The 25,368-nt window shown below is 35.7% G+C and overlaps 1 protein-coding gene across 6 annotated transcripts in view; it reads left to right on the top strand.

Annotated features, from left to right (window-relative positions):
• Positions 1-25,368, top strand: part of Fas1 (fasciclin 1 Fas1 domain-containing) — a 379,369-nt gene that overhangs the window by 5,665 nt on the left and 348,336 nt on the right. For all 6 annotated transcript variants that reach the window (XM_018450497.1, XM_018450496.1, XM_018450501.1 and 3 more), the window contains exon 2: positions 3-457. In XM_018450497.1, coding sequence (XP_018305999.1) covers positions 356-457 — 102 coding nt within the window. In that variant the 5' untranslated portion in view covers positions 3-355. The remainder of the gene's footprint in view (positions 1-2; positions 458-25,368) is intronic.

The following is a 25,368-nucleotide window of genomic DNA, read 5'->3' on the forward strand; positions in this document are numbered from 1 at the left end:
AGAGAGAGAGAGAGAGAGAGAGAGAGAGAGACGATCGCGCGATCTCGCGCTCTCTCATCAATCGACACTCGGTGTAATTGTCATGTGCGAATAATTATTCTTCTGTTCGATTACGGTGTCCGTCCGTGGAGAACTTCCGGTCCGCGAACGTTTTGAAGCGGCCTCGTGAAAAACGCGGGTATTAGTGACGCGGTTGACTCCTCGTTCTTCGTATACTTTCGATGATCTAGCGGTGATCGATCGTACGGTGATAGATCATCCGAAGGGATCGTCCGCGTGGTGAACGTTAATCCGCGAGTGATTTTTGGTGAAATTGTCTCGTGTGCCTATCCCGAGGGAGCAGCTACGAGGGACGATGCTGGCATTCCTGTTCGCCGCGGCGCTCGCCATCGCGAAGATCCACGCTAGCCAGGTGACCATGGACGCCAAGATACGTGATGACTCCGACTTGTCCCAGGTAAAGTGTCTATACCGCCAGTTGTGCTTCCTTCCTCGACGTCGCGTCGATTCAATCGACGCGACGCGACGACGTCACGTCGCGAATATGCGCCACGACTTGCGTGTCCTTGAACCGTCACGCAGGAACGACCGCGCGCGCGAGAGTTGCGTTTAAATGAACGAACGTGCACAATAATACCGAGTGCGGCCCGACGGGAAATTTCAATGCAGCGAATGCTCGTTGCAACCGCACGATGATTGTGAAACGTGCTCCATGGTATCATGAAATGCAGCCGATTGCCTGTCGTTAAGAATCTCGCACTGCAGCGAATCCAAGTGTGTTATAATAAGTGACTTGTGTGTTATTTAGTTTTCCGTGTAAAAGTGAAAAAATTAATAAAAGGATCTAACGTGGTGCGCAATTTGAATTTATTACAATTAGTAATTATAATGTTGCATATAGCAACCTTAAATTTAAGTTGCGCACCAATATCCGCATTAGCTCTTTTTGATGTTTTTTAATCTTTTTACTATTTTTTAGATTTTTTTACTCTCAGAGCCGTTATATTTGTACATTTTATTTACGCTTTTCGTGTAAAAGTAACATACTGCACAGAAAGAACGATTTTGCTCAAATATCTAAAAATTTAGGATGCTTGTTTTATATTTATCGTGCTGGAAAGGTTTTATAATCTTTTGAGAGAAGAAAAAAAAAGGATACTCTCTCGTCGTAAAGAATAAAAAAATTAGACGCTCATGGCTATTAAGATTATTGTGATTATTTGTACACTGTTATTCTTCTTAAAGCCTGCAGTCATTGTAAATGTTTTACTAAATAGTCTTTACATGGAAAGAACAATTTTGCACAAATACTTAAAAGTTTTAGTAGACCTGAAAATAAATTTGTTGTAAACCATCAAAATTATTTTCATAGCATTGCTTATCATATGATGAGCAATGCTGCAAAAAGTTTTGACATTGTTCTAATGAGATTGTCCTATTATTAATTTCTTTTTTTATATGTAGTTAAATATTTAGATACAATGCTAAATTTATGATCTCCAATTATACCCAATTTGAATTATTTTTATTTTTAATCATTTTTTTAAGTCGCCACTCTATTTCCAATATATTGTTAATAAAATAATGTGTAAATTCAAATTTAATAATATCTTGAGTTAAATTGTTTAACTCAAAAATATTATTAATTTTGAAAGAGAGAGAGAGAGAGAGACTCAAATTCAATTTATTATTTTCTAACAAATACTTAATATAGACGTTATTTAATTTGAAACCAACCACAGAAATGGATTGATTTACATTTTGACACACATCAAGTTAAAAAATAACAAAATGTTATTTAATTCAAGAGACTGTCATCGCTTCATTGATATCTAACAGTGTACTTCAACAAAACCGTTTCTTCCGTGGATAAAAATAGATTTACACAATTAAACATGTAATATGGTTCTCTTTATACGGAAAATTAAATTACACACTGAAAACATTTTGATTTACAATGTTGAGAGGATCGTTCGCGATAACTAATTATAAGTTTTGTTGATTTTTCCTCACTCGGTGTTTTTGCTTCTTTTTCACGCTGCGTACTATTTCTGTCACAAAAATATTTAATACTAAAAATGCGACGAAAGCGAAAAGTTTTTGCGTGAGTCATTGAATTAAACTAACAATGTGATCGACGTTTAATACATTGGCGTTGATGATTTTTCTAGCGAGATAAAAAGCGTTCATAAATGTTACTGTCAAAATCGTTGGGAATGTCAAGTGGTGATATATTTTTTCGACATTCTCTCTGCATATATCAAATTTTAATTTTAACGATGAATAAAATAACGATGCGGATACAATAAGTCTTTACAAAATTTAAAGAGGGATGAAAGTTTAAAAAGACCGAATAAGTTATTTTATTACTGAAATGGCATTGGAAGATGAAATCCGTATATATTTTAATCCGTTTATCGCTATTTTTTTTATTCTTGCAACTTAGGCTGAATTGTTCCACTTTCCGTAAATTTCGTCTTACTCTCTTATGTTCTTACTCTTTTACTCTTTTGTTTATCCAATAAGTAAATCACCACATGGTTTATCTAAAGATACAATCGGCCCTTAATATGTTATAAATATTTTCAAAATTTCACGCCAACTTTATTATTAGAACTGTCGCTTGCACAATTTTTTAGAGAGCCGTAGAAAAATCGATTATGTTTTCGAGTGACACTTCTGTCATACGTCACGTCGCTCGATTTTTTTTTCCGCATCAGATTCATGGTTCGACATGATCGGTGGACCTATCCATTCAGCGATACTTGTTCACTTCAACGTCATTTAAACCTTTCATATCTAACATGAAATCAGCGATGATTGCAAATTCAATTTTTCGTATTAAAGTGGTTAAATCTGTTGATTTTATACGCCCATTTTCCACATGTTTGTCTCTTATTTATATCTTTGATTTTAATCGTTAATCGTCGAGCAATATTGTAATATTTAGTAAATTGAAAAAATTCAGTAACGGTAAATTGAGTAGTAATAAATTAAAAACACAATTCGTGAATAGGAAAATGAAACGTCGTCGGAAAGATTCATAGTGTTTTTCACTGGAGAAACTAGTGCAACAGTGGCGCACACTGAATGCAGTTGAAAATTAATTCACATTTTCGGTATTAATAAATAATTTAACCCTTTTAATGCTTCATTATTTTCTTCATTGTCACGAGAATTTCATAATCTTAGAAAGAATAAATTATTTATTAACACTGAAAATATTTAAACCGATTTACACTTAATTGTATCAGTGTTGCACTAGTTTTTCCAGTGGAAAACTATGAATGCAGATTAATTCACATACTTTCAGCGTTAATAAATAATTTAACCCTTTTAATTACATATTTTTCATTCTCACGATAATTTCATAACTTTAAACGTATTAATTTATTTATTAAATTAATACGTTGAAAATATGTATAGCGATTTACACTTAATTGCATCAGTGTTGCATTAGTTTTCCCAATCGAAAATGCTATCAGAGTGTTGAAAAGGCGGAAAGATGAAGAAACGTAAAAAGACATAAAACTCAACTCATCTTGATAAGAACTCATCTCATCTTGGACAATTTTCCGTACTCTCGCGGACAATCGAAAGTTTGAGAATACCGAATGGAGTTTCGTGTTTTCTTCCTGTGCGCTCGAAATTTCGGAGCGATTTGCGTGGGTGGTCGATGCACGGCATCTCGCCCAGGTGGTAAACCGATCGCCGAGTTCAACGATGTATGCAGTCGTGAGAACTTTTCTAGGTGGGAAGGGAGGGCAGAAAAGTTCGTAAATCGGGTGTGCGAGATGTTTCTAACTCGGCTGAATAATGTATGAAACCGGCGGTTATTTACTTCATTAATTTCTTCCACGTGGCCGTAATTAAATTGCGCGAACGGAAAGTTGCGAAACGGCGTCTAACTCTCATTAGCCTACATTTTTTTTTCTACACCTATCCGGAATTCATGACGATCGCAAAGTTGCGTTGCCATTCGTCGAACACTTCTCTTACGAACCGATAAACTTTCGCACGACAAGAATGACAATATCATGAATATCTTTTGATCCGATGCTTCGAATTTTGATTATTGGCGTTATAAACACGCGTAAAAATTTGATAAGCGACGTACGTCCGGATACTTAATAAATCGTGGATAATAGAGCGAGTAAAAGCGAATTACCGGAGCGAATGTCGGCGTTGCTGCACTGCGCATTTTTTTACAGTGTCATTAATTAACACGGTAATCCAACACCGTCGTGTAAATTTAGCCGTAAACGTCGTGACAGTGCGGAAAGCCGTTACGATTTAACGATCCACGCATAATAAGAAGGGACGCATTGTCTTTGTTACATTCGCTCGTAATTCGATTGTAAACGCGAGTTGCGGACAAACAGCCTCCACTGCCGTGGATTTATCTCTATGAATCATTGTAGTGTGAATCATTAGAATGAACTACTTAGAAACTATTATTTATTATATAAGAGAGCTGATTTTTCCTCATTTCTCATGTAGAGTGAGAAGTGAGGAAATGAGTTATTTTGTCGAAACGAAATTAATTTAATGTTAACTCTAATCGGTATTCAGTTCGAAATTTCCTTAAGTTAAATTCGTGAATTTTAAATTAATATTAACTAATGTTAATAATTCTTTGCTTAAAATTAACTTAATTAAACGATTTTTTTTTCATTTAGAAGAACAAAATTCAAGGATTATGATTTAAAATTGTAAGGTTGTAAAACCATTTGTTATAAACAATTTTCACAACGTAATTGAAGAAAATGTTTGGGTTTACTGGATCCAAAGTACCGATTAGAGTTAAAAAATTTTATATTCATTGCTCTCAATACGCGACTTCAGCTGAATAACCTTTTTAGAAGGTTGTAAAAATATACGTTGTGGAGTTAGTTTACACGTGGTATACTTATTCCACATGCTGGCTCTTTCTCATTACTTACTTCGCCCCCGCTTAGGCGAGGGAACCATACAATCCGACGCGACGTCTGCGTCATGAAGTACTCTCTCACACACGCGCGTGGGACATATGCACGCACACGCGTGCATGCACCGTGAATGCCTCATGGCAGAAGCAGCAGCATGGCTTCTCTCTCCGGTCAATGACGTGATTTCAGTTAGACAGAGCTTTGAACTTTTTTTATCTACCAGCCCAGTTCCCAAGCGGTCCCCAGAATTTTTAGTCTTTTTCTGTCTAGTCGAAGAGAAATCTTAATCATCTTTTGTCCTCGATTCAGTCTAATCAGCACGTTTTAGTCGATTAAACCACTCGGCGAAGCGTGTAGAAACATTTTCAGTTACTTTAAGTAGGTAGGTTGAATGGCCACAGCACTTCAGGTATACTTTTTTTTTTAAAACCTTGGACAAGGAAAATTAAAGTCTTGCCTAGAGGCCCAGAAGTAAAGTTCAACATTTTTATATATCTCTTATCTTCAAGGATAACTAATATAAATTTTACTATAACATAATATACCTATTAGTAAAAAAAATATAACAAAAATAAATTTTTTTTTAATGTTCTGAGCATCTCATTTGTTAATTCATCTTTAAACAGTTCAAACTATTTATTCACAATACTTAAAGGTTAAAATTGTCACTAATAGGTATAATATAGTAGATGTAATAGATATTAGCAATATAATAGACATTAAATAAAAATGGATCGAGGACTTCCAGTTAAAAAATGATAAGAAAAAGGTAAAAAAAAGTTAATAAAATTGAATTTGCGTAATTCGTACCCAAATCTTTTAACGTACAACAAATTTAATAATTGGGTAAATCGTTAGCAAACAAATAATTTAATCTTTGTATTATTTGTTTGCTAATGATGTAAGTTATTATTCATTATTATTAATTGTTAAATTTGTTACATGTTAAATGATTTGCGCATAAATTACCGCGCAAATTTCCAATACCCTTTTTTTTGAAATATTAAGTTCTTGAAATATTAAATTTCTAAGTTAGCAATTTAATACGTCAAGAGCATAAGCATTTGATCTCTTATATATAGAGATTTTAGGGTTTTTTAATAATTTAATATTATCGGGTATTGGACATCTATTTTCATTCTTAACATCTTAATTCTAAAACTTTGCGAATTAGGACCGCAGCACAGATTCTTGCATAACGCATAGTGCATAGTGCATGACAGAATCAACTAATCGAAATTCTTCTTTTCCATGAAATGGGAGGAAAGGAATGATTCTGATTGGTTGATTTGCTTATATGCACTATGCAGAAGTCCGTACTGCGGTCTTTAGCCTCACGAGACGAGTCGGACGGATCAGCATTTTTCATTATGTCAACCGGCCGGCGCGACATGCTGAATCACGACGGTCGGTGCGTAGGAGGAAATTCCACTCTATTAAAAGATCGTGTCGACCATGGGTGTGGGTCATAATCTACAGGTTAAGAGCCCTTGAGTGTAATACCTACGAGCGTGCGATCTCTGTGTTTATATCTACCGCGCCAGCAACACCTGCTGCCGTCGTCGCGTTGCACCGCGCCGATATGAATGGAGCTGAACGGGACTTAGCGTGAATATTGCACGAAAAAAAGAGTGAAAGAGGCGAGCAAGGCTGCGGCTTGCCACGCGGAAGAAATCGAGCGTGAGAGCCTGCAGCGGCGCCGAGAAACGACGTCACTCCTTCGCTTTTTGCCGCTGAATGACGCGACCTCGTTTAACGAAGACTCGCTGACAATAAGATTATTATCGGAATCGGTGCGTAAATGTTGTTGTCAATGGCTTCGATCGGCTCGCATTCCACTCGGTTAATCGTACTTGCCGCGTCGCATACAGCGCGTTGTCGACAGTAGCTTACGTTACCCGTATGTTCTACATCCATTCAAAGGAATATTCTCAATGAGGGATATCAAGTACAAGATTCAGGCTATCAATATACATTACGTAATATTTCTGCCAGGAAATATACGTCTGTATATTTTATGACAATATCGACGAAAGAGAGAGAGACATGATTAATCTTTCTAAAGATATATTTGAAACATGATCGTTTAAAATATTTTACATAGTCGTTTAAATATAGTTAATAAAAATAGCTAAAAAGGATAAAAACTTCATGAAAATAATTGATATAAAAAGAATTTTCTAAACCGATAATTTATAAAATTAGATTTTTCTATGGAAAGTAGACCAGACTTTTTGTCTGGAATATTTTCAATGAGGGATATCAAATACAAGATTCAGGCTATCAATATACATTGATGTCAATTACGTAATATTACTGTCAGGAAATATATAGTGTGTATATTTTTTGACAGTATTGACGAAAGACATGGTTACCCTTTCCAAAAATTTTAAACAGTAGTATTTTAAAAATAATTAATAAAAATAGTTAAAATAATTGATATAATACAAAATAATTGATAAATACTTATATATACAGAATTTCCTAAAAAATTAAATTGATAATTTAGATGTTTCTATAACCAAAATGGCACAGTCTTTTTGTGGGATACAGTATATTATTAGTGATCTGGCAGATCGACTGATTTTATATCGCGCTTCTCTATGCATAGCTCTACGAAAAAAATTGTTCATAGGGGACATTAGCTCGCTCGTACAGACTTTCCGACGTCAGCATTGAATGAAAGCTGGCGCTCGTCCCGTCGACGGCATTACAATAATGCGTTTCTTGCTTCTCTCTCCCTGGCGTGGCGACGGGGCGAACGATTCCGCCCGGCAACTTGTTGCTGCGACAAAAATCGCCCGGACGGTTCTCACCGGGAGGTTAGTTTTAGTTCCAATCGATTCGATCGATTCTATTCCAAACTATTCCCAAACACGGAGATATCGAGGCCCATTTTTGCAGACTTTATTTAGTCGGTCGATCGATCGGCCACTTTTTTTACGAGCGTGGACATATGATTCAGCGCGTTTGGCGCCGAAGTAAAATTTTACGATTCGTCGATCAATGCAGCGTCATAATATTTTATATCCATAATTCAGTACGCTCGCCATTCTCTCGGTTACGCCAATAAACTTTTCGAAAGCGGAAGTCGATCGTATGCTTACAAATGGTTGACAGTAATTTGAACAAATTGCTGTGGAAAATCGGCGTCCGGCGTCTTCTCTCCGTTAAATCGATAATATAGTAGCAATAATATAATGTCAGTTCTGTAGTTTTACTATTAGCATGCTGCAGCTCGTAGATCTGAGGAATACGAAGTCTCTCGTTGATGTATGGGAGAATATTTTCAAAGTTTAGTCAAAAGCCTAGAAAAATGAAAGGAATCTCCGCGGAGAACTCCATAATTCGCGACGAGAGAAAACGGAAAAAGACGCAGTGAGAATAAAGGAACGGGGGAGAGAAATAACGGGTTCATATTGCCTTTGCCCTGCTACTTAACTTCCGTGAATCACGTAATCGGACCACCGCTGCCTCGTTCTGGGAATCATTGGAAATCGACGCGCCGCGCGAATATATACCTTCGTCACGGTCGAACGAAGGTTGCAAATAACCGGTTTCATTCTTCCTTCGCCAGGGAGGGAAGATCCGAGAATTAAGAGAGTACCATCGACGACCATTTCCAATTTCAGCGAGTCGATGAACCAAGAAACGGTAGCTAATAGAAAACGGGCAGCGCTTCAGAGAGAGTAGATTCGCTCGTGAAAATATTTACGGATAATCTTTGCTCGTCGTAGTTGCTTGACAAATACTTGGTCTGACGAGTTGCTTGCTCACGAAAAGCACCGCATTTGTGGGTACAGAGATATATAAGTAATAAGGGCAAGGGCTCATTTTTCGTATAATTTGCGTTCGATCCTTTCTTTCAACGAGATGCTTCTCTGAACTTTCATTATGTAATCTTGCAAACAGATTCTTGTTCGTTTAGATCCCAGGTTTACATTACGTTTTTATTAGCATTTCACTAATTATTAATGATCCTGCTTGAAGATAGATAAATTTTCAAGAAGTCAAATGATCAATGTTTTTGAGAGAAATCTATAAATGTGCATATTTCATCTTTGATTTTTTAGATAGTTTGATAGTTTTGTCTTTTTATTTCCATTAAAGCGAAATCTAGCTAAGACATACTGAGAGAAAAAAATGATTCCAATTACTATAATTTAACTATAATTTATAGTTACTTTTTGGGACAACTATATATTTATACGTAGTTATTTTAATTATGCAAATTTAATTATCAATTGTGTTATTAATAATAGTCACATATTGTTTGAAAATTTTTAGTTTCTTAATATATTTTTAGTTATTATCATCACATAAATAATAAGTGAATTAAAAAAAAATGGTTATTTACTATAATTGCAATTGCATTTACTAAATGAAAATGTTCATTTTATTTACCGTTTGTATCTTGATGTTTTACTATTTTAATATTTGAAATTGTTATAATTTATAATACAATTTTTTCATGTTTGAGAGAACATATATGATTATTATTACTAACATTACAGCAGAAAGTAATAAATAATTACAGAAGTAATAAAAATGGAGCTTCAAACCATAATTATTTTACCATGTAATTATCACAAATACCAAACATTTTCCTCTCAGTGCGGAATCTTTCTCACGGATATAATCATATCTAGGTCTTCGCGATCGGATAGATGGGATGTAGTAATTGTATCGATCTAAGTCTACCGAAGGTCGTGGTGATAGCTCGATTGGGTCGTGTTTGCGGACACTAGCCACCGATAGCCTGTTGGCCTTAGCAAGCAACGGTGTATAGGATCCAATTACGCTCGATGCAAATCTGTATTCGCGACCAGCATGACTTCAGATAACCTCGAAAACAGTTCTGCATGACACACCAATAGAACCGGTAGTTTGCTATACAATTGCACGTACGCGCGCTCGTAGCCGGCAAGCTGAATAAATTATGCACAGGACGGCATTTAAAAATATTACGCGGGAGCGTCGGAAAATTCTGAAACGTGGAATATTTAGCTTGAATACATTCAGAATCTGCTTAAAAAGAGGAAAAAATGCAAGAAAGATACATTTTGCTCTTCATAGTCATTGAATTATTATTTTAGATCAAATATTAAATTCGGGTATAACAATGTATTAATTTCTTAATTATTGAATTGTTAATACAATTACAATAATATTTGATATATGATATTTGATATTTAATAATTTAATAATATTGATAATTCACTATATATATGTTACGATATACGATGCGTAAATGATTATATTTTTACATATAAATATTATATTTCCATCGCATTTCGAGCAGTCTAGTCGTGTCTCTCTTACATCAAAAAAGTCGGGTAATAACTGCGCACGGTAGATACGTGGACGATCAATTCTCATTAACGGACGAAATTAATCCGCGGTGGTGTATGTCGCACGCGAGAGCAAGACAGCTCCGAGTCGGGCCAGCGTAGTAGGCCGCATTGTATCGAATTCAATTACACGACGATGCAGGTTTCTTGTCGCCTTTCAGGCAACTGAGCGTGTCCCTAGATAATCGCGAAAACAGCTCGCATGACACGACGATCTATACGGACGATAGATTATTACCAACTATATCCGCAGCGATGTTTCGGCACTGCCGCCCACGCATCATGTCGTCCTCGTGTGATGTATCGCATTCAATTATGCACGATGCAGGTTCCCGTTGCGCACGGATTATGTTGAAAGTGCGATTTAGTCGATAACTTAGCCATTCGGAGTGTCCAGTCAATGCGAATGGATCGCTAATTATGATCATTTATTACTTTTCGATCGTTTGTGCGACTTTTAGATTTATGATATTTAACATTCTCTGATTTTTTTTTATTTTTTCACGGGACCAGCTTTGCTGAAGTACATATTTAAAAATTTAACTTTAAATACATAACAGATCTGAAAATAATTTTGTTGGAATATCAAAATAATTATATAAGACACTCAAACTGATTGCTGGAATGATAAAATTTTTTGCAATATTGCTTATGCTTGAGTTTCCTACATAATTGAGGAGATTAGCGGAATAAAGGCACAATTGATGTTATTTACATTAGTTAAGTACTTTACGTGTTTCGATTGTCCTGTGGTGGTGAAAATGATACAACCTATGGAAAAAGTGTATAAATGATTTAAAATCATTAATGAGATTTTTACCAGAGACTAAACGAAAATGGTACGACAATAATGTATTTTCATTACAACATATTTATGTTAAAAAATCTTACAAAAACTCATCAGATTGATGATTGAACATTATTTCAATTTATTTTCTACAAGTAAAAGTAAAATGTATTTCATATTCATTTTGTATTTCTTCTAGAAGAATGTGAAAATAGAAAACATTTCTGTAGTTCACAGTCTTTTCTTTCTATCGATTCTTACAATATTATGATCAATATTCGGAAAAAGGGATTAATGCATTTTTTTAAATTGCAAATAACTTTTTAAATATTGATCATATATATAATATATAATAGAGAAATATTATAACATATAACTTCTCAAAGCATTACATAAATATACATTTAATTCTGTTCCCATTTGTGGTATAATAAAAAAGTAATAAGTTATTTTAATTTTCATCAAAAAATCAAGATTTTGTAATTAGGCCTTTATTCCACTAATCCCCTCAATTATTTTGATGATGCAACACATTATTTTCAGATCTGTATCTATCTAAATGTATAAATATTTCAGCAAAATCGTTCTTCTCATGTTGATTTTTATTTCTGGATTTGAAAATCATGAAATTTTGCTTAATCATAACGTTGAATTTATACGCGTTTATTTAGTTTTATTTTTTTAAAGTTTCCATACCGTGCGCGGCACATGTGTTACAGTTGAACAATAAATCACAGATTGTCTGAAAATGTCTCAAACATCCCTAACTTTTCCTCTCCGAGGACTGTCGTTTCCATGTACGTCTATATAGCCACTGGCTCGGCGCGGAAATTCATCGTGGTCGCTAACTATCTCAAACTACCGCTACTTTCAACGTGGCAGCCTAACTATCTTAAACTGCCAATGCGTTTGACCACCTCTCTGTGCACCGTCGGGCGTGGTTCTGTGCCGGAAAGGACGACTTGTCCTTTGGCCCTCGGCGATCGCCGAAAATTGGCCAGATATCCCAGGAATTTTGGCGGCTTAAGTTCAATTCTCGTTGGAAACTGAGACGATATGAGACGATCTTCAAGTGCGAAAGGATATACACATGGAAACTTGGTTACCAACGCTTTCAACTCGAATCGGCGCCGACGAGGCACACTTCCGTACTTCGCACGATCGAATATCGCGCGTGCTTGGTTTGCTGCTCAAAGCATGGCTCTCTGGCAACAGCTATAGGCTATTCGTTTAGAACGATTTGTGATGACGGTCAAAGCATCGCTCATATTGCGTTTAATGCGATTATCATTTGCGAAAGGAAATTATTAATTAATAACTTGAGGTATGCGCGTTAAATTCGATAAAATTAGATCGGTCGGGTCTACGCGAATAGAATAAAATATCTATTTTAGAGATCAAAGATTTCTGGATGACAAAGTTGGAGAGAATAGTTGCAAATCACACGCGAACTTGAGAAAGAGAGGAGCAAGGACGACAGAGGGAATTCCGAAGTCACGATCGTCGCCGGCGTCTTTTCGCCGACGTGGCACAATTCCGGTCTTTATGAGGTTCTATATTTTCCTAGTAACACACGCCACCCGTAGCTTTTTCTCCTCGCTGCCCCTGGAGGCGTCTGCGCGACGTATTGTTCCGGTTTTCGAGAAATGGCGCGGCCCGCCCGCTATCGTTCCAATCTCGTTGGTGAATTCCCGACGAAACGCGGCCGCGTTTACAGTCCCCTTATTCTCTCCTTCGCTTCTCTCTTTCTCTCTCCTCCTCTTTCTCTTCTGTTTTCTCGCCCTTTCTTTTCTGCGTCTTTCACAGCTGCAGTCTTTCCAAATCGCGAATGTATCGAAATCTTGATGTAGGGTTTCCCGAACGATGAAATTTTCGTTGCGCTACCTCCACCCTTGTCCATCATGATTAGGGTCACCATATCTTGAATCACAAGGAAAGAATACACACACACATGTATATTTTTTTAAAAAAGATTATGATCCGGAGGTGGAAAGAGAGTGTAATTTTTTTATGTGTTAAATATAATATTTCTAAAACTTTTAGAGTGAAAGCTGTTCTAAATAATCGCAAAACATAGTTCATAAAGACGTAAAATGAAGATCTGCGTTTGCAAATAGCGACCTATATAGACTGGACTATGTCACATTAACTTCTGTGATTGCGTTGACCAACGACAAAACAGCAAAGAGTAGTAGGAATGAATTTTGTATTTGCTCATTTAGCAGAAAGCTACCTTTTTTTATGAATTTCTGTGATACGTCAAATATCAGATACATAGTAAGTTTTTCTAACGTGACTTAAATTAAATTGTCAACGATGCAATTTAATTCATTACGTGCAGTTGGTTTATATCTGCGTGTATCTTGCGTGCGGTGATATGTCATTTTGCGTCTGCGTTTGCAAACTATGTTCTATGATTTGCGAATTACGTACAGGCAGCTTTATAAAAATTTAAAAGTGAGCCACTCTTTTCGAGACTGGCTCAATTTTCACTCTTTAGAGAGAGATTCCAAAGAATTCAGAGAGTAGGTACTCGATAAAATAAAATTTCTAGAATACAATTTTTATTAATAATTCTCTCTTATCTATTAATTTAATTTTATAAATATAAAATTTTAATTACCCGAGTCGAAATTTTGCTCCTACTTTGAACTTTAATTTTAGGACGTATGATAGACACTAAAGATGACGTATGTAGACTTTAGAGATTTATAATAGGTTCTAATCTAATGAATTAAGCTTCTACGTTGTGCCTGTAAATGGCAGTTATTGCAAGATTTCCTATTTTTAGGTTCAAAAAAAGTTTTCTAAATAGAAGCTGTATATTAAGTAATATTAAAAGAGGCCCTACTTAATTGTACAAATATCAAAACAGGTTTATAAGGTTTAATTGAGATTGAAAGAGATTCAAAGTAGGACTAAAATTTTGACTCGAGTAATGACCAGAAGTTTGACGGCCTCAGAAAAGTGCACGTACTATTAAAAGAATATGGCTGGGGGGGGCGCATTATTTGGCGCGCGGAATGTCGACGTAGGCGTCGCTGCGTCGCGCGTCGTTTCTATACCTATTTCCAGCGAATCCGGAATGGAAAAAAAAAATGAAAAGTTCTACGACTCGAGGGAATAAATGAAAAGAATCTCGCATTACGGGTCGACTGGTTTTCTTGACGCGAAGTGGGTCGAGATGGACGTGAAAAAATTGCGAATTGTTAATATAAAGTTCTAATGCTATAAGAGAGAATTTCACAGTTTGGTCCAAGGAAAAACGTTTTCCTTGCCACGATGGGCTTCCCGTGGGAAAACGCGTTCTCCGCAACGATGCGCGTTATCGTTCGCGCGTACTGACGCCCCGCGCACACAGCGGGATGCACATTGTTTCGTCTTGGCACGAACCGCTTGTTAAAAATATCCGGTCGGGTTTAAGAGAAAGGGAGAAGGAACCGTCAGAGAGAAAAAGAAAAAGAGAGAGAGAGAGAGAGGAGGAAGAGTAAGGAGGAGAGGGAGGTGGAGGAGGAAGACCACACGCTGCAGTGTTCGTTCACCTTCGCAAGAGTCATCGCGTTCGATTCCCTTCTTTGCCCGAGAGGCACACGAACGAGTAAAACTGTCTAGCGAGCGCAAATCACGGGGATTTCCTTCGGAAAAATATTTGCTTTGGTTTTCGAACGCGGTACTCGTTACTGACTTCGCAAGACGAGCGCGGTATATAAATTACGCTGGAACATGATGCACAAAAGTAGCAAAGAGAAGGAATCGCGGATGGAGAAACGCGGTTTGAACAGAGTCGGATTTGACCCTCCGGAGGAGCATCAAGAGTTCTGTCTTGTCTTTTTTTAAATTAAGGTCTCGGAAGGATTCTCCTCGTTATATAGCAGAACGCCGTTCCGCTTGACAAGACGTTACAAACTGTTGGAAAGGGGTAGACCAAGCATCTTAAGACTAGAGAACGTAATCTAAAACGTCTGAAGATCGTGGAACACAAAAGGTCAAAGACCAGAAATATAAAAATCCACAGACTGAAGATCCGATAATTTAGAACACAAGAGAAGTAGACTATATTCAGTCAAAGCGCAGATTTTGATACTTAATAATATTTTTGTGAATGAGTTTTACAATTTTCCATTCAAACAAACTTCACTGTGATGTTATCGGTCTTGAAACACTTAAATTGAATCTAATAGAATACATATATATAATTAATAGTATCACAATTTAATATCATTGATGCTAATAAGCATCTTTAAAACACTATAGAGAATTTATTGCGACAATTTAGGTTCGGAAAATACTTTAAAAGATAAAATAAAAAATATTCAAAGTTTTTTAAAAAGTCCAAAATTAATAAAAAATTAATAAAGTTTTAATAGTCCAAGAGAATCTAAAAACAAGTTTAAAAATTAAAAAATCGTTTTATACACAGAAAAAAAGATTTTCTTTGCCGCAGCTAATCTTAGTTTGTTATAAATATATTTGCTTCCGTAACTATAAATTTATAAACTACAGCGAAATGGTTTGCTGTTGCCGCTACAATATAGATATCACAGCTAAAACATTAGCTATAATACACTGAAAAAAAAGATTGGCTGCTGCAGCAAATTAGATGATAAAATATGGCATAGCATTTTTAATTGGTTGCATCAGTCAATTTTTAGTTGTGTTAATCTATCGAAATCCTATATTGATATTGCGGATAGGCTAACGCAACCAAAAATTGGCTGCTGCAACCAATTAAAAATGCTATGCCATATTTTATCATCTAATTTGCTGCAGCAGCCAATCTTTTTTTTCAGTGTACCTATATTTTAGCTGTCCATATTTTACATCTGCCATTTAGTTATCACATGCAGTTTTTAGTTACCATAGCTACTTTTTTTTTCCCGTGCAAATATTTTAATCCTGTGTGTAAATAAAGCTCGAGATTTTATCGTCTACGAAATGTTGGCCGTGATCTTGAGAGTTTGATCGTAATCGACAAATCGCGTGCATCGCGGCGAGTTATGTTGATTTCTTTCTCTCGAAAACGCGGGAAGACGCCTTTGAACGTAAAAGTTATATACTCCACGTCATGCATGTCGAAGGTTTTATCGTGATTTTCATCGGAGATGTGGTCACATGACGATGATCATCCTGATACTATATTCTAGGATTATAAGGTTTTTTAAATGTCAGTTGCGCATGAAAAGTTGCGTTTCGATTTGACACGACATTGAATTTCAATTATTCCTTTGAACATGAATTTCTGTAAAACTTTAATTTAAGGGGGGAGGGGACAAGTGTAATTACAGCGATTTGTACATCTTTCCCGTGATTACATCGAGTATATGTATAATTGATATGAGTAACGTGAGTAAAAACAAGTGGTGCATTATTATTTTGTTTGAATATCGATGCAAGCGTATCATATTTTGAAATAATATTTACGAAATAATATTCGTGAAAATACCGTGTCATTTTCACGATATTCCGCGTTTATTGTCGGAGAATATTGTTCGAAATAACATTGTCCATTGCCCATGCTTCGATGCTTACTCGTCTATATTACTTCGCTGTTTGCTGCTTCAAATAAAAGCCGTCCTAGAAATTGTTAATAGCAACGAGGAATTAGAACAAAGTCTCGTTCCGACTTTCAAACAAAACCAGAGCCATCGTTGGCGATGGCGCCATTAAGAATGCGACGGTTCGTGAAAATCGCTGTCCACAGCTAACGGTAGGAGATTTTATGGTCGATGACCGTTTCTGGCGGACTTTTCTACCCACCACATCGCTTAATGGTGCACTTCGTACGTTCGACTAATTACAGCACTTAAGCAATCCTCTGTCGACGAATGCCGCGGGACGGAATCATCGTGAGAGAACGTAAAGGTCGCTCGTCGTACGCTCGGGATGCGAATAAGCGAAGAGAAAAGTACATACTTTGTGGTCGCAAATTAGTCATAGTTATCGCTGAATTACATAAGAGTTTCCATTTAGTTTGTATATATGACATAGATACTTCAATAATTTTAATTACTTTTAATAATTTTAATTATACTTTAGCTTTCTCATATAAAGTTGTAAGATTTTCAATTATATGACATTTCTGAGTTATGCACATGTTTGAATATGTTTGCATGTGTTAGAGCTTCTGACTTTTGCAATTCAAATATTCCAGAATTTCTGTTAAAAAAATATTCCGACTTTAATTTATTACGTGCACTTAATATTTCGCGAGAGAAGACATTCCGTGTACCGAATTTACTTTTGCTTAAGGAAGAAATTCTGCTGAAACGCATAGCAGAAATAATTTACGCGAACGTTATCCGACTTCCTTTTGCACAATCGCATAAATCCCAAGTTCGACGTCGGTGAATTTTCGACTATGCGGTTGCCGAGAATACATACGAGTGAATTTCACTCATAGTATACGTAACGTTATGAATTATGTGGAGAGGACAGCATTGAGTGGTAATTGAGGAGGTAATCATGTCTCATCCTCACCCACACTTCGCTAACGCTTCACACAACGTCGTACAACGAAGCCCCTATGCATAGTTCACATTCGTTCCCGCCAATTAAACTTACGACGCGTAATTTTTCGTTCATGAGAGAAGACGTCAGTGAGAAATGCCGATATAATTGGAACGACGCCCGGAAATGATACAAGAAGATTCTTCAATCTCTGAAGCGGAAAGGGCAATAAAAAATTTATGAATGTGTAAAGAATTTATTCAACGAAAGAATATAAGCTTCGTACATTTTAGGTACCGGAAAAAGTTCGCGTGCGGATTTTTAGATGAAAATTCAAACACTTTAAACTTTTTTGGAAGGTAATTTTATTTGCTACATCTGCGCACTTTTTCGTGAATTTGACCACTATATTCACGCAGTTCATCATCTTCAATAACAGATGGACGTCCCGAACGTGGCTCTAGTGATGCCTTCTTTAAATCTCTTAAACCATTTTTGCACTGTCCTTTCGCTAACAGAACCTTCTCCACACGCTGCGTTTTGCTGCATTCGCTGCTGTATTTCCAAGTTTAGACTCATAGAGCATGACAGCACGAATTTTTAACTTTTTTGCTATGCATCTTTAAATCATCCTATAAACAATAAAGTACACTGTAAAAAATATAATGTTAATTTTAACTTATAGATCTATAGTGGACTTTCTGAAACATGCAAAAATATTATAATTAATACAAAAATGTTAACTTTAACATTTTTGCATGTCTCTAAAAATCCACCATACGTCTTTAAATTAAAATTATCATTTTATATTTTACAATGTAACAATTAAAAATTGCACATCACGTATATCAACGGCATAAATGTAAATTTCTATCCTCCATATCACCTTCATGTAGGATTTTTAATTATACATTTGCGAATTCCTGACTGAAATCGGACTGCATTCATTGAATAAGAAAACCACATGAACTTTTACCTAATATAATTGACAATGATGAAATGATATGCCATGTAGGATCGACTAAAAAGTAGGAAGGACTTTAATGAAGAGCAAGGCTGAGGGATTTGTTACATTTAGGCTGTTGTTCCACCCTTCGATAAACTTCAGCTCATTATCTTACTCTCCTACTCTCTTATGCCCTTACTTTTTTACTTGTTTGTTTATCCAGTAGGTAAATTACCACAATATTATGTCCGAAGATGGAATAACCCACCCTTAATGATAAAAATTTAACATGTGACTTAAGTATGACGATCGAAAACTGGCGATTATATCATATTTTGTTGTCAAGCCGTTGTGTCGCACGCGATATACGCAGCGAAATAGTGAAGGTGCGTGCGATAGGAAGTAATGATTTCTGAATTATTTAGTCTAGACTTAAGTATGCCATGATAGAGGGACGATCTATCTTGTACCCGGTTCGGAGTGCATTTACCCGCATTGATCGAATCTGCATATAGGGCGTTGTAAAAATGGCGTGTACACCTAAAGACCGGCCATAGTTCTCGGACAATACGTATTTTATTTAATTCCCTGTGAATATTTGAAATACGTTTCTTTTGAAACCTCACCAAACGGGGGTATTCACTTCAAACACCATAAAATATCGATGTCAGATTCGAATAACCGGCAAAGAATGGGCTGCAAACGAGCCGCGAAGTTGAATCTATTTCACGCGAGTTTCGCGTTAATTAAACGCATCGACCGCCGGCGCGGAACTCGTTACGAGACTTTCTCTCTCCTAAACTCCCCGCGGATAAGAAAAACGGATGGCGGCCTTTGTAGTCGTCGCTATTAAAGCGCCTATAATTCTTTCAGCGTACCAGGAGCTACGGGATGACTGAAAAGTCACGCGATCCATTTGCGTTTGTAACTCATGGCGATCGAATATCTTTTAAGTTGCGTTTAACAACTAATTTAAAAGCGCATAGTTTGAGTAAATCACGTTTAAAGCAGTATTTATAAAGTTTAACAGTTTAATAAGTTTGTACTTTATTATGAATTCATGTGGAGGAAAGTGGCGCAAAATTTCTCATGCGGTTTTATATATTTATTATTAACAAAATAAATCAATAGCTGTGAGTTTTTATAAAATTAATACAGAGATCAAAAGGTGGATTATTACAACATTATCGTATAACATAATCCAATTTGGTATAACACAATATCATAGTACAAACATTTACATAATAATGTTACGTAATATTACGCAGTTTAACATTTAATGAATTTACCTCTCTTTCTCTTTTCTTTTCGTTTTTCCAGCGACCGGTAAATATAATTGAAATATATATATTATATACATACACCAGTGGCTGCTAAAAGTTTTCGGTCAATAATTATACGAGTATATATAATTTTATTGCTCAGATAGAGAATCTGTACAAATGTCTAATTACAAGTACTTAATATATTCTAGTAATTGAATTATATCGTGTAGTTCTTAAGTTGATTATAACAAGAATTTTATTAATTTATAATATAAACTGAAAAACGGATTAATAAAAATTATCATAAAATTATATATTGACTGAAAATTTTTGTCAGCCACTGTATTATATGTAAGAGCGATTCTCGTTAAATAATTTCATATCTTCGATCGTCGCATTACAGCCAAACTTTTGTGCGTTCACAAAAGCACGCGGCGCTTTTTTTCTCTTTATGGAGGACAATTGAGGATAGAGCGGAGTTAATTAAAGACTTTGTCCGAGATAGTTGTATGAGGAAAGATACGAAATTCTTCTCATCTTCTGCACATATAACGTAAAGAAATGAGGAAGATGGTCCACGATTATACGGAGCTACTTTTTTTCTTCTACTTGATTACTACATTATTAATTGTCAAAGAATTAAATTTTCCTTCATTTTTTAACTACTTTTTCTTCTTCCCTTTTTTTTTTACTAAGTCTCTGTCAAATTATAGAGATACAGATAAGGCGTTCTCGCGGTACATTCGAAATTTGCGAGAAAGTGTGTAAAGGCGATGCGCGTTATTGTTTTAATTAAAACAGTGACGATTTCAATAGGCAACCGGGTACGTTAACTGACAAAGGCGGATACGCGCGCCCATCGACCGTTGTGCAATATCAAATTTTCGTAGCACAAAGCGTGCGGCGGCGATTAAAAAAAAGAAAGAGACGGGGAGAAAAAAACGGGACCTCGGGGAAATTTTGCAACCTCGCCAGTGATCGATACAGTAGAATTTCGATGGTATGGAAAAAACAGCTGTCGAGAAATACCGGTTCGACGTCGTCCTCTCGAATGTCGGACGTGGGGAGGGACATCCTATATTTTTTTGCTGGATCGCGGAAAAAAAATACACATTAAATCCAATCTCGCGCCGTGCGGTATCAGATATCACGCCGAAAGCTACGCGTACCTCTTTTTTATGAGAAATGCCACGCTCGATAGCGATAGTACGACCGATAGCGTTCGTTTTACGTAAAACCACGAAGTATCGAATATTAAAGCGCAAAAAAAGCTAGTCGCAATCGAAGCCGGAGGCTGTAAAAGTACGATGGCTAGGTAAACAGATTCAGTTAGGGATTTTCGATAGGTAAAGTCGATAGGAAACGACACAGACATAACTGCATTCGTGTGCAATTGAATTTTACGAGAAATAGGTATCTATAAGATACTTTCACCTAAAAGCTATACTGCTCCATTATATCGTTCCATGAGTCACGCACTTTCTATCGATCATACTCTCATTAGGGAAAATTTTATTCACCACGAGATACTTTTTTATACATATGCATCGTTTTTCTGACTTCAGATATTTTGCGATAATTAAAATCCCGATTAATTCCTAGAATGTTATAGAAGTAATACAGTGTAGCTATCGATATGTAAATTTTACAAGGAAAAAATTTACTATTATTTAATGTAATACAAGTTTTTCATATATTTCACATTTTTAATTACAAAGTATATATAATGTAGACTTTTGTAAACGCAAATATCTGACTGTTAAATTAAAAGGAAAAAAAATACGCACACTATTAAATTCAATCTTGAAATGATATGGAGTATGTAGTTAGAAATTTTGTATCTCTCTCTCTCTCTCTCTCTCTCTCTCTCTCTCTCTGTCTGTCTATACATATATTCTATATATGTTTAAATAAAATTACACAATAACACAAGACTGCTTAAAGATTGAAATCATTTATGACGCAGTCTGTTATAATATTGATTCAAAGGATCCTGATAACAAGCAGAATTTTTAAAAACTTTGTCCTAGTAGCTTTAGCATGACAGATTAGATCTCTTAATGACCACTGAAGGCACAGTTTAGCGTTCAATAACTTCGTTCAATTGTACGTAAAATTTACGTATCGGTAGTATTAAAATTTATACTAACTACAATTTAAATTACATTCTTTTCATTTTTATATCCTTAATGTCACTTGTGCAGTACATCCATGATTTACATACAATTTGTCATTTCCATTACGTGCTGTGTATCTTTTTAATGTAAATATAAGGAAATAGAAATTAGGTACTTCCTAGGCGGTTTTTCGTAAGCGGATGCATCTTTGATTAATGTTTAAGCGCAAAAATAATTTCGTTTACTTATCAAGCAGCGCGACTTCTGCAGAATTACTGGCGATCTACTGTACGACCGTGGAATACATTTCCATAGTAAATGGCGGCACGCTTCTGCCCATGATGCACGTTTCCGCGGTATTCTTTTTCTCCGCCCAGTCGCGACGCAGCATTAATTTTCCGATGTATTATAACGGAATGTTGATTCACGGCGATGCGTATCGTCTCAACGGCGTCTATATCGTGCATGATTGTCATTAATCATTAGGTAGGCGCGCCAGCGCTTGTGAATGCATTCGTGGCACGATAGTGGCGAGCTTTTGCTACTGAACTGTAAGTAATCAGTTTGAAATTTCAATCCAACCATAAACCCCTGCATGACTATTATTGTTATAATAATTTTTGATGTAAAAAAATGCGTATTTATATCAAGCTCGCTCGATTGCTACAAGTGAATCTCAAATGATGGACGGATGTATTTTTTTCATTTATTTAAGAATTTAAGTTGAAATAAATATGAAGATTTCCTGCATCTAAGGATTTAAAAAGGGAAAGATATGACATTCTGAGAATTTCCGATTCGCGCCCAACTTTTGTTATCTGCGATAGTTCAGTCGTTACCGTAAGGATCGCGGGTGCGAAGTTTTCTCGCGAATTTTTCTCATGTAACAATCATGTAACAATGCCGTACTTGACATCGATCACCCATCTCGATGCACAGATTCGAACAAAAGCAAAGCTCGAAAAACCTCGTATAAGTTCGGATTGCCATAAATAATGCTCGGAAAAGTAATTCGGTATGGAGGATTGTAAATAATGACCGGCGCCGGAATGAGCCACAATTTATAGCCCGATATATTTGTTTCCTCCGCCCTCTTCTCCGTTAACCCTTGATCACTGTCACGCGACATATTGTCATGTGAGACACCATGGAGACTAGGGGGTGATCGATACGCGACATCCTGCGCCAAGAAAAATCCACGTGCGATCGCGTGCGTGCGCTCGACGTGTGCTAGAACGCTTGCGTTTCTCTTTATGAAAAAAAAACCACGATCTATATGTTAATCGCGGCAGACTTTCTTGACATAATATTAACGTACTCGTCCCGATTGAATTGAATTAATCAACTTGTACAGTTTCGTTTGCTGCAATAATCGATCAGACAGGAACAATATTTTAACGTTGCCTGAAAAATCGGAAAATCAATTATGAAGAAGAAGAAGTTAAATTGAGAGGAATTTAAATTTACAGAGATATTAAATTTTTATATAATATTGATACAAAAGTTCGTAGCGCTACGAACTTCAAAATTCAAGCAATTGTACTTCGTTAAAAATAAACAGAATGTAAATTTAAGAAAAGGATTTTAAAGCTTTATTTTTGAAAGATCACCATGTCTTTTGAATTTTTATGAAGTTTGTTATTTTTACATATAGAAAACTATCAATTGAACAAAAATAGAAAATTTTCTTTGCATCTTATCGGCCTGTCCGTGCTAAAAAAAACTTGCGAAAAATTTTAATTTTCTAATGAAAGCTTAACGTTTTCTCTACAAAATCGTTTTTCAAAAATGTTCCTAAGATTTTTTGTTATTGAGTTATCACGAGTTAAATAAAAGGAGCATTTTGAATTTGATTGTAACTTCGTTAAAATCATCATATCGTAATATAAAAAATAGGTTCTCAAAGTTGAAACTTTGTTCTATTACATGTATGTGTGTACAATCGTCAAATTTTAAAAAAATATTTTTTAAAAACATGTAGACATGATATAAATAGCGCTACGAGCTTTTGTTTCGATCCAATCGTTCATTTATATATATTTAAATATTTCTTTACGTATAAAACAAATCTTTATTAAGATACATCAAAATTAAGAATTAATTCGCTCGAAAAATATTCGATTAAAATGATGTATAACAAGATGTGATATTTATATTGCAAAATATGAAAAGAAGATAATATTTTTCATTATTCGAACAAATGAAATATTCGCACTCAAAAATAATGAGAGATTTAACGGTATGAAAAAAAGCTATCGTTATAATACCTTCAGAAAATGAGACATAAAAATGCGTGGTAGAATAAGCGAAGCATATGTATGCTTTGCACGAATCATACTCATTAATGTAAACTCATTAACCCTCTAGTCATTAACCTCTTCCAAAACAGGCCAGGGCAACAACCTCAACAAGTTTGATAAAAAAAAAAAAACGGTATATGCAACTCCGCGGCGCGTATGGAATTTACCACGCTGTTCTCGTAGAACATATTGAAGAATGCTCGTAACGAGATCAAATAAAAATTAGCGTATACCTCTACTATGATATAATTCTTCAGTAATGCATTGAAAGCAAACTGTTGTTGGTGTGTTTTTCTTTATATATATATATATATATAATGTATATAAAGAAAATATATATTTTATATATATATTGTGTATATATATGTATATATAAATCAGTGGTAGAGGTATTGATAACTCAAGCTGCATCGTGCACGATGGAATTATTAAGTGTACTTGCGCGAACGCGATTGAGGGACTTTTTCATTTTTCCACCCGTTAAGTGCCCCAAAGTGCTATTATTTGTCACGACCAACGTGCGCGGAAATATCGCGCTGTGGAGTGCCGTATACCACAATGAAATACGGTACGACTCGCGTTATTCTGACAAAGAGACACGACTATTCGGATTAATCGTACCGAAAGGATAATGGACGACGCGATCACTTTTCTATATATAAAACGATTGAACGCGCTCACAATGAGAGACGAGAATAAACGGTGTTCGAAGGAAATTATCAGGGTGATACAAAGAGTCCACCGGAGGAGAAAAGCCAGCAATTAAGTAAGCCAGCTTCCGCAGAGCTGAGTGAGTTTCGGCATTTTGGGATTAAACTGAATTCCCGATTGTCCATTACGTTGATCATTTAACAAGCCAAGCTGGCCAATCATCGACACTAGTGATTCTGTTAAACGGACTTAAATGAGTAGAGACAAAGCTGCTCTTTTGGTATCGATTTGAAAATTGCAACAGATGGTGCATTTTTCGATTCGAATGTATTTAAGGATCTAACGATTTGTTGGATATATTTGATAATAAATATAATATTAAATATTACATATAAATAATATAACATTATTATAACTGTCTCTTTCATTTTGGGCATGTTCATGTTTATTACTTTTTAAAACAAAAATCAAGCTCAAGATTGCAATGCAAATAATAGTAATAGAAAGGTCAATTTATGAGCAAATAATTAGGTCAAAAATATAAAATGGTTTATTAGAGTGTTACTCAATTAGTTA

Source organism: Mycetomoellerius zeteki, unplaced genomic scaffold, assembly GCF_001594055.1.
Source record: "Mycetomoellerius zeteki isolate Tzet28-1 unplaced genomic scaffold, Tzet1.0 scaffold285, whole genome shotgun sequence".
Taxonomy (NCBI): Eukaryota; Metazoa; Arthropoda; class Insecta; order Hymenoptera; family Formicidae; genus Mycetomoellerius; species Mycetomoellerius zeteki.